General features: G+C 39.7%; 2 protein-coding genes across 14 annotated transcripts in view; one reads left to right on the top strand and one right to left on the bottom strand.

Moving 5' to 3' along the window:
- DIS3L (DIS3 like exosome 3'-5' exoribonuclease) overlaps positions 1-10683 on the top strand; it is a 434009-nt gene that overhangs the window by 8326 nt on the left and 415000 nt on the right. The window lies entirely within an intron of this gene.
- Positions 733-10683, bottom strand: part of MEGF11 (multiple EGF like domains 11) — a 346208-nt gene continuing 336257 nt past the window's right edge. For 10 of the 13 annotated variants that reach the window (XR_014313379.1, XR_014313380.1, XM_082737052.1 and 7 more), the window contains 2 exons: positions 7497-7703; positions 733-6864 (listed from right to left, as the gene is read on the bottom strand). Coding sequence is in view for 10 of the 13 variants with exons in the window: in XM_082737052.1 (XP_082593178.1) it covers positions 6704-6864; positions 7497-7703 (368 nt within the window). In the remaining 3 variants the exon portion in view is untranslated. Of the gene's footprint in view, positions 7704-10683 lie in introns of all 13 variants that reach the window. The other 3 variants (XM_082737058.1, XM_082737059.1, XM_082737057.1) reach the window with 3 other exon arrangements.

Raw genomic sequence — 10683 nt, 5'->3', positions numbered from 1 at the left:
CCGTGGGCATGGTTGGATTTTGGGAGAATTCCAAGAACCGTTTAAATAGTAGTAGAAAATGTCTTTGATTGCATCTTAACCGTGTCTTCATTCTGAAAAGGATCTCAGGAGACCAACTGTCTCGAATAAGAACCATTAAGATTTAAAATATTATGACAGCTTAGGGCTCAAGGCAATTCAGAAGTATTTTGCTGCTTGACCCTGGTTTTCAGTTATTTTAACTTTGAAACTTTTTTAACCTGTTCTGAAAAGCCAGTTAACCATCTTGACTTCATTTAACTTGTATGTCATGGTCTCAACTGCTATCTATGATTTTTCTTTACTAGTAGTTACCACTCTGTAGGGGTAAGTTAATGTTAGCCATTGCATTGTGAATGCTAAATTGTAATTCTAAGAAGGGGTGTTAGCTAGTGACTTAGGCCAGCGGTCTTTTAAGTTCTGAAAGGTTCTGCAGAAGAGTTAGACGTCTTGAGTTTAGATTGCCCATCAGAGCTTGTCCTCTTTATTTCATCAGTAGGAAAATGAACATTTTAATTTTGTCTTCAGTGACTTGGATTTACAAAATAACAAATGCTCTCAGTGGTTTGAATGTTGTCATGGTTTTTTCTATCTACCTTAAAGAGAAAAAACTGTGTAGACACTTTCGGCCAGTACCAGAAGCAGAATAATTCAAAGCTTGGGTTGATATTAAGAACTTATTCCAGCCTGTTAGGTTTCAGTTTATGGAGTTTGTTTGTTTTTGTTTTTTTAAACACAAGAAGTAAATAGAAATTGATTATTTGATATCTTATAAACATTTTAAGCCTGAAAAAATTTCAAAACAAAATACGAATATAAGGACTGTGCATGGCATGCATTCCCTGGGGGGCGGGGGGAGAACCATGAAAGGACCCGCTTCTATCACGTGCTTTAGTGGGATAGCATAATAGGCTAGTGCTAAAAAGAGGAAGGCTGATTTTTGTTCTTGGTGGGTTGGTGCTGGGTACCACACCCTTGCTGGGATTTGACAGGCCACTTTTTCCATTCACGTAAAGGATAGGCCAAATAAACTAAAGTTGTCATTTGAACGTTTTAAAGGATGGTTGTATTCCCCAGACTACAGGAGGCCGAAGGTAACAATAGAGTTATACAAAATGTCATTACAGCTTCTGTAAAGGAGATCATAGGCTGAGAAATGGTTTTAATTGAATCATCCATTTCATTGAAAATTGAGTTGGAGGATAGAGAAAGTATCTCAAAGGACATCTGATACTAGGTATACATTAAAAAGTGTGCTAAACTCTTTGAGTTTAAGATTGAAAGTAGCAGGTATAATAGAGCAGTGAACTGGGTGACAGAGACCTGGATTCTAGTCACAGATCTTTTAGTCTTTTCTCTCTGAGCCTCACCTTCTTCCAGTTAGTGAGGGGAATGGGATAGATTATTTCTGGGGTTCATTCCAGCTCCAGTTCAGTATTTCTGTGAATGAACTCTACAGGTACTAAAGCTAAATTGTTACAAATTTGAAGTCAAGTTTAATAGTAAAAGTAAAAAGCACTTCTTCGCAAAATGTTTTTGGTCTTAAAATAACTTGATTAAAATGTTATCATTATTTCCATGTTAACTGTATTTCATAAGATGAAAGCTTTCAGAACATTTGCAAAATGACTGTCATTTTCAAAAGTATGCATCGAAGTATCATGTGATAAGGGGGGAGGAGCACTTGGGCTGCTTTGTCAACTGTAAATTGAGAACTGCTTGTTTTGGCTTCTGTTGTTAAAATTCTGCTGGCTTTTAATAATATACTTTGAAAATATATTCATGTCTGGGTGAGAGAACTTTTAAAATATTTGTGTTTATTTTTTTTTTTTTTTTACTATTACCTCTTATAGAAATCTGTAAGAAGGTAGAACAGTCCATAGAGCTAGCTGTCCAGGAGAACCTATGACTAAGTCCAAGTGTATAGGTTTTTGTGGCAAAATACACAAGATACAAATGGCATTATTTGGTTGTTAGTTTAGTAGTCTAACCATTTGAATTCAGTTAATATTATTGATAGGTCCCAGCATAGATGTCCTGTAATATTTGCTGTTAGCTACTCTGTTACCAGTACCAGGATGATCGTGAAAATTAGTAGCCGATAGGATTCCTTTTCTTTGAGTCAGTGAACTAAACTTGCCTGTTAATGCCAGTGAGTAAGAGTATTGCTTTTAGATTCATTTCCCTCGACTGCTTCCAGTCTCAGGATACCTCTCTCTTGGGAAGCGGTACAGATCCTTGTCTTTAAGAAGTTACTGACCCTTGTACTAGTCTCTATACCAAAGCATTTCTTCATAAACCCCTAAGAATATTATAGGTCATGCCTGAAATGGAAGAGTGCAGAAAGTCCCAGGAAGCAATACTATTTCTGCAGACTACCTTGGATATGAAACCAATAATGCAGGCTCTACTAGAATCATCAGTTACTGATTTTATTTTACATTTATGTGGATGCCTAAATACAAGATCTTTAAGATGGCAGTCCTTATACATTCTCCTCTCCAAGGTTCTGGAGGGCCATCTGCTGGACTAGACAATCAATGGCTTAGGAGGTAGAAGCTGGAATTGACGAGGGAATCTGACAGTGTGTCACTGGAGACTAGAGCTTTCCCTTTCTGTGGGTTTGGATGTACCATTGCTCTTGAGTCTTCCTAGCTCTGCAAGTCAGGGAAGAAAATGTATAATCAGTATCCTGCTAATAACTAGGACCCTCCATTTATCTCTGCCCTTTTGTAATTGCTAAATTGTAAGATTCATAAGCATGGGAATGTGCTTTGTTCGTATTTATATTCTAATATTTATTCCCCCTGCTATTCCATGTCAGAACAATAAAGAAGGAACACCTAAAAGAGTGAGGGGGTTAATCCTAGAATTCATCCTAGTTTAGCTTGGGGAGCTATAGTCTGAGGATTACCATTCAGACTAAAAAATATTTTAATTAAAAGTTACATAAAATTATGGGTATGTAAATGTTAAAAAACAATTTTACAGAAGTACAAACGGCAGTATAATGAATCCCTGTGTATCCATCCATCCCTTCTGAGAAAGATTCTCCCGTGTTGTATACTGATTAAATGAGCCTCTTCTACCTTCTTCCGGTTAGATGAATGGCTCATAGAATGTATCATTCTTGAATCTTCTGTGTTGAGTATCCAACCTGTAGCCTTAGGTTATCATATATGGTAGTGGGTAATATTCTGAACTTCACAAGTCATAATCTAATACCACTATTCTTAGTAAATTTTTTTAGCCTTTAGCTTTATAACTCTTGATCATGTTTTGTCTTTCACTGAGATATCAAGCTCCAGCCCTTGAGAATTGTCTTAGATAATTTCTGAATGAGTCTTATTAGTCTCTAACAAAAATGTGTTATTCCTGGTTAAACATTGGGAATAATTTCTGAGTGTCATGTAAGCCTTGTGAACTGACAAGTTGAAATGCTTAGGTTGACTTAAATAGGATTATGTACAAATTTTGCAGGTATGAAGAAAAATTTTTAAACTTAATTTGAAAGCATCCAGTGAGCTATTTTTTTTAGCATCCGTGTTTTACTACAAAATTAATCCTGCTGTTTCTTTACCAGTGAGGTCACAAGGTTATGTTTTAAAAGGTCCTAAAACATGCACCCACAGTAATATACTGGGTGATAACTTCTACTAGTGGAAAGCTATTCATTGTACGTATGCAAATTAGATAGGCCTTACACTTGCTTTTATTCCATTCCATAGAAGTACCTTTGTGCCTCTGGAGCTGAGCACAGGCTATAATAGTTGCCTTTGAGTTTAAATCTTTGTGAAAGCAGAGAAATTCTCTATCTGAGCATTTGATGTGTATGAGATTTTTCAATAATTTTTAGACAAGAATGTGTTGTTCCCATTCATTACTTTAAAGCAAGAGACTTTCATATAAATATGATAGAACTTGTTCACTTTATTGTCAAGTGTCTGTTGGGATAATTTTCACTTCTCTGGCTGCCTAAAGTGACTACACAAAATGTAGTTTAGTTCTACCTTTTAAACCTAAGTTGTAGATTATAGACATCTTTTCAATGTGCAACACAACAGTAGGCATTCTTGTTAAATTAGTTTGAGAAATTCCTTTTATTTTGTACAAGGTACGGTCCCTTTGCACAGTGAACAAATATATTACAAATCTGGTATTTTAAAAAAAGTATTGCCATTTCATAGTATCACTTATGCTATTGTACAATAATAGTGTTTTCTTTATTCATTTGAATTGAATGCACATCACTGAGTGAAAACTGGTTTCTGTAAAATAAACAGATCTTTCCAAGTTGCCAATATAATGCACAGTGCACATATTTAGGTTGACCATAACCCATGTGTGATAGTGCTAGACAGAAGTTCCTAACAGTTGCTCTGTAAGATTGAAATGTCTTTTACCAGTAACTCTTAGATATGTGAAGGCAACTGTTGTCACCGTAGATGAATCACACCCTCTGCCTTTCCCTTCTTCTCTGTATTGCCTAATTTGAGTTGTATTACATTTCTTTAACGGTCATAGAGCTCTGTACCTCTCTTTCCTCTCCCCCCCCCCTTAATACATGAGAAAGAAAGGAGCCCAGAGAGGGCAAGTAACACTCAATTCTCTTGACCCTGTGCGTTAGCAGCTCCACCATGCTCCCTCTTGCTGAATCTTGCTCATAAGATAGTCAGCAAACAAGAGGTGACACTTGAAACTCGCATGATGCTGCTTATTTGCAGTGTGCCAGGCAGCAGTACTGTGCATGCGGGGTAGGGGACGAAGGCAAAGCCTGGGATTGAGATGAAGTTTGTCCTGGCTGGTCTGACTTCGCCATGCTTCTTGCTCCTTGCTTTACAAAGATAATTGAGCACTTGCTGCTCTGAAATACTGAGGTAAGTCTCTTATCTCTATTCCTTTCTACATATGTATGAGAAATATTTACTTGGGTCTACAAAGGAATTTTCTAATATTTATATTTCATAAGGCTTTTGTGGAAAGGAAGTTTGCTGTTGCTGATCACTTGCTCCCATGCACGCATGCAGCATTCATGTAAGTATTCTATGTTTTCCCCTAACAGTGAAATTTGCTTAAGCCGTTAGTGAAGTGAGGGAGGGGGATTTACTCATGTATTGATTTTCTTGCCTTTCTGGTCATTGCCCCAGCTAATGGGTTCCATGGCAGACTTCTGGGTTGTATCAAGGGCTTCAGGATTCCCACACTTTGCTGTAGTTGCTCTTCCAGCTTCTCAGTCATTTAGTTCCACTTCTCTTTACCTTTTTGGAAGTATTTTTTTACTGGCTGGCTGTTATCAGAGGACGGAGTGGTATAGGGGTGGCCATTAGTTTCCTCGCTTTGCCCTTCTGGTCTTTAATTCTTGTGAGAAGGTTCTCTCTTTTAGGGCTTGGGAGTTGGCTCCAGTTTGACTCAAACTGAGCCCCAATTTACCTGTTTAGTAGTGGAAGGTATGGACATGTCTAAGTACTGGGATCTGGAGAATTAGCTCATTGTAATACATTTTTGGCCATCTCAGTAGGTGGTAGTTTTAAGGTAGAAGTACTTCATATCCTTATTTGCTGTTTTCTGTAAAGTTTTAATCAGGTTACAGCAACTGACTACAGTCCATCTGTTCATTTAGTTCCATCAAAAAGCATCATGTACTTTTAAGCAGCTTATTAAACTTGCTATATCCACTTTTATCTAATTTCTTCTACACTTTTAGGTTCTATACTACATCAGGCTCAAGATTTATGAAGAAATGCTTGAAATTAAGTACTCTCCTGAGTCAAGGAATGCCAGCCAAATAAATTTGGGAGGCCAAATAGCTGTTTTTAGGGATACTTCATCCTTACCAGTCTGTGACTGCTTGCTTAAAGGCATCATCTCAAGAGTTCTGTTTCACATGGCATGACTCAGGTGTTGGATGGATTGAAGAGCTATGACCAGGCTAGGCATGACTTGGCAATGTTCTTGAACCTTGAATCAGTAAGATTTGGTAAAGCTGGCCTAGAAATCATTGTAGACTGAAAGAGGCTGCTGTACTTTGGAAACTTCTCCTCCTACTACCATGAAGGGCAGAAGAAGGAAAGTTAGTTTGCATTTTCTAAAGTCTTATTTTAAAAAATTGAAATTGTCAGTATTAGACTATATACCATAATCTTGACTTGCGATTTGACAGATCGGACATAGATGTACAGGTACTTTAGGATTGATAACAGCACACTTTTTATGTCTGCGTGCTATTTACCTTAGGTAATAAAACAGATGTTGATGGTAACAGCAATCAAAAGCACATACACATTTCAGGAGCTTTAAAGTAATTCTTATCCCTCCCCAGTTCCCCTTTTCCTCCAGGAAGATTCATGAAACCTATGCTTATATGCTTCCTAATAGGCGACATGTTTCAGAGGATTAAGTATATCAATATCTATATTTAGCTGATGTTGATGAGTAGCTGGATCTTAAGTGTTTTAAAAGATCATGTAATCCTGGGCATTTGGGGTTAGGTGTGGGTGAGTGATAGGATTTGCCTTTGTGAACAGACCATTTGAACAGTTACCCAGTCCCACTTGGAAGCTCTTCTTTAGTTCCAGATGGAAATAATAACTAACACGCAGGTGGAGTCAGTCTGTATCAAGGGACTGTCTTCTTTCAGAGTCAGAATGTTCAGCAGAGCACATTGCAAGAGAGAGACTTCTCTCTCTCAAGACTGCTTGTCCTGGGAGGGCCCATTGGCAGGGCTTTGTCTGACTGGGAGGAGGTCATAGTGACCAGGAATATGGCTGTTCCTAGGTAGGTCGTATGGATTCTGGATATAGCTGGAGTTAGGACCGCGGCCTTCTTGGACCACACTGATAGTGGGCTCTAAGGAATATAGTGAAAAATGAGTTCAGAGAACAGATTAGCTTTGGTGGCCTGTTGAGGGGAACAGAGTTCTATTTAACTGGATAGGGAGAGAAGCCAGGGATTTATAGATGTGTGGTAAATACTTGAGGGTTAGGATTGAGGCTTGCTCACGAAATGGAAAACTTAAGTGAGTGTACTATCAGAATTCCAAGCCCTGGTCAAAACCAAGAGGTTTGGAATATCCTAGAGGTAGGGGTCTTCCCAATAAGCCCAGGAACATAGGTAAAACTGGGAGAAGGTAGAAGAGGGTGATTTAGAAGCTTGCAAATGTCTGTTCTGATTTTCTTTTTAAACTGGAATTTGTATCAGCAATCATCTGAAATGTGTGTACCCACTGATTTCCCCACCCCCAGCATTTCTGCTTTATAGTAGTCCTAGTATTTCTTTTTAAAGCAGAGTTGACATGGGAATTTGATTTCTTGCATGAGAGAGAAGGGTGATCCTGGGCAAGACCATTCACCTTGGATTCCTTAAAAGGCAACAAAAGAAGGGTGTGTTTTCAAGACAGGGTGAATGGAGAGGGCTTATTTTTACTTCATATGCTGCACTATTTCCCTGATTTCACTAAGTTACTTATTTGAGACACCTACCAACTTCATATATATTTTTATTAGATGTCGACAAGGATGGCATATCTGTGTACGGAGACCCCCTGTGCATAGGCGACTTCATTTCTACATAGCTGCTTTCTGGAAGCTTGCAGGTGAGGATGGGTGGGTCCTTAATTGTGGCGTATGGGTTTTCACTGCTATTCAAGGAACAAGTGCTAGAACTGCACACGGATTCTTTCATGTAATCTGTAAGGCAAGAGAGATTTCTTAGGACATACAAGGACACAGACTTAATTTCAGTACCAGAAACAGATTGCAGTTGATGTGCCTTCAGGATCCTGGATCTGTAAAAGCCTATGATAATCCAAGATTTCCTTCTTTAAATGTGTTGAAGAGTGCTTTTCTAGGTAGGCAGTGTTCTTTTCATAAAGAAACTTTTTTGTTTTTGGAGGGATAGAGACATTTTTATTCATAGTATTCAGGTACAGAACCAGAAGGGGATTAATTCAAGATACTCATAATGTGCTTTCACATCTATTATTTAATTTTTTACAAAATCCTACAAAGATAGTAGATACTTTGCATTTTATAGGATGAAGGCCCAGAGAGATAGAAGTGACTTGGCTAATGTCCTGTAAGCTCATAAGTGGCAGGCCAAGGCTTGACTGCATGCCTTGGACTCCTTGGCCTGTGTTGGTTCTGTGATACCATTCTTCCTCTGAATTCTTTTTGATAAGTAAGAAACTTAGATTCAGAAGAAATAGGTGTGTGATTTGGCACAGGTGCCAGCAGTTTGGCAACCTTTAGTAAGCAGCAAACTCCGCAGCATCCCTGCTCGTGAGAAGCTTGTGATCAGAGCTGGGGGAGGCAGAAGTGTAATAGAGGTGTAAAAAGCACCTGGGTGTCAGGCTAGCCTTTGGAAAGTTCCTGTTGTCTAGTAAGCCTTCCATTGCATCCTCTGGGGTCACTTGTTCCAGTACTTATGAATGCTAATGGAAACCAATTTTAGCAGTATCTTCTTCTGATACTAGAACTCCTGTTTCCTCTCTTGCTGCCTCTCAGGTACATCTTCCCCAACATTTCAGGCTGTGTTTGGGTACAAAAGGATGCAGACTAGTTTCCAAATACGAGGCTAACCGTAGCTCACTGGAGGAAGGAAGTGATGGGGAGTCCCAGAAGGGAAGGGGAGCCCCTCCTTCAACCTCTATGCCATTTTCCCCTTTTGGGAAGATCACTCCCTTTTGTAGCTCACTTCAAGTGAGCCAAGACTTGCCTGGAAAAAGCACTAGATTCTTTGTAATCTGGCCAACTCTGGCCCTCATTGTTCTGTGACGATCTGCCAGCCAAGGGGTTTAGAAATAAGCATGGAATTGTAGGGGCTCGACAGTAATGAGTGGTCTTCAGAGGTCTAAATTTCGCTAAGTGGTAGCAGATGGTGAAATTTCTATATTTCTCAGCTCTGAATTTCTGTAAGTGGTAGCAGATGGTGAAATTCTTGGACAGTCTTCCACTAGAACCATCACATGCTCTGCCTTCAGTTTATGAGATTGATGAAAATGTAAAAAAAAAAAATAATAATAATAAAGGGATCATTGTAACTTAAGGGGTGACTAGGTCCTGGGACATCAGAACATTCCATGTGGCTGACAGTTGAGTTGTGTGTCACCACTAGCAGTGTTCTCGCCCACAACATGTGACTGGTTGGGAGGGGATTTACTTTTCTGAGTATGGGGTTATGGATGTTTCAGCAGGTAACATTTCCTCAGTCTTGTACAAAAGTACATTTTCCCATTAGTTCAGTCAGGTATTCCTAATACCTGCAATGTAGCTAAAGCCATAATTAATTCTCTCCTTCCCTTTTACTCCTTATGAGGAAACCGTGGCTTATCGTGGAAGTGACCTTCCCAGGTCACACTGCTTGTCAGTAGCAGAGTGAGCTCCACAACCAGGCTCAGCATTTTCCTTCTCATCCTGGCCCACGGGTAGAAGATGTTGACCTTGGTCGCACCTCAGATTGTGGCCTCTTTCTAGCATAGAGCCCTAGAGAGGAGTAGGAGAAAACATTCTTGCTGGACAGTGAGCAGGCCCAGGTGCTGGTGAGGCTCGTATGAGGAAACTGGGTTATGGGTCCTAGGCCACAGTTTGCCCAGAGCCACATGAAGTTGCTTCTAGTGAGTACTTTGTTTCTTAGTACAGGGGCTGGGGATATATCCAGGAAGCCTAGCATGGGTCCCACTTTGGGTTCTCTGAACTTGGTAGCCAAAGAGTAAGGCAGTATGACCCAGAGCTGCTGGTTTGGAAGCTGAGGACTAGAACTGCTTATAGAAGGGCTATCTTCTCCTGAGTGAAAAGTCTTCTTTACACCTTCCTCTCCTCCCCACCCTGGCACATCCTTTTACTTTGATTGGTGGCTACCTTAGTTGCATGTTTTCTGAAAGCTGAGGAATAGTGACAGAAAATGTGGCCCTTATTCTAGTATATTGACTCCAGTTAGGTCATTTGAAACTTGTTACATCTGTGAAGAGGGCTGGGCAGAAAGGGCTATGATTACTACTTTAGTCATGAGGATGCTGAAGCTCATAAAGTGTACCTAATGTTAGTAAGTAGTTAAGTTAGGGCTCAACCCATCTTCTCCTATATCCAATCATAGTGTTTTCCCCTTACATATTACTACCCGTCCTCCCGTTCTAGATTTCTAAATGCAAATTACACCTATAACAGTCTCCCCTTACCCTCAGCAAGGAATACCTTCTATCAGTGGGGCCAAGCCCTGCTGACAAAGGCCAGGCTCTAAGCTTTTTGTGGATAATCCCATGATTGATTGAGTTAGGGCAGTGGGGAGTCTTGAAGCTATGGCTCAAAGAGCAGATCCTCCGTCAGCTAGTCGTGCCCCTCTTCTCATTTCCACCAGGAAAGGCTGCCTTCAAGTTTGGGGGTATATAGCAGTCTCCCCATCCCCACCAATCTGCAGGGATACTTTCCAAGATCCTTAGTGGATTCCTGAAACCACAGGTAGTACTGAATCCTCTATATATTGTTTTTTCCTATGCGTACATACCTATGCTAAAGTTTAATTTGTAAGTTAAGCACAGTTAGATTAAACACAGTACTAATAGAACAATTATAATGTGATAGGTTATATGAATGGGGTCTCCCAAAATACTTTATTGTACTGTATACTCACCCTTCTTGTGATGATGTGAGGTGGTAAGGTGAGGTGAACGGC

This window comes from Mustela nivalis, assembly GCF_964662115.1.
Source record: "Mustela nivalis genome assembly, chromosome: 6".
NCBI lineage: Eukaryota > Metazoa > Chordata > Mammalia > Carnivora > Mustelidae > Mustela > Mustela nivalis.
The sequence above is the reverse complement of the archived record's forward strand: the minus strand, read 5'-3'. Positions and strand labels throughout refer to the sequence as shown.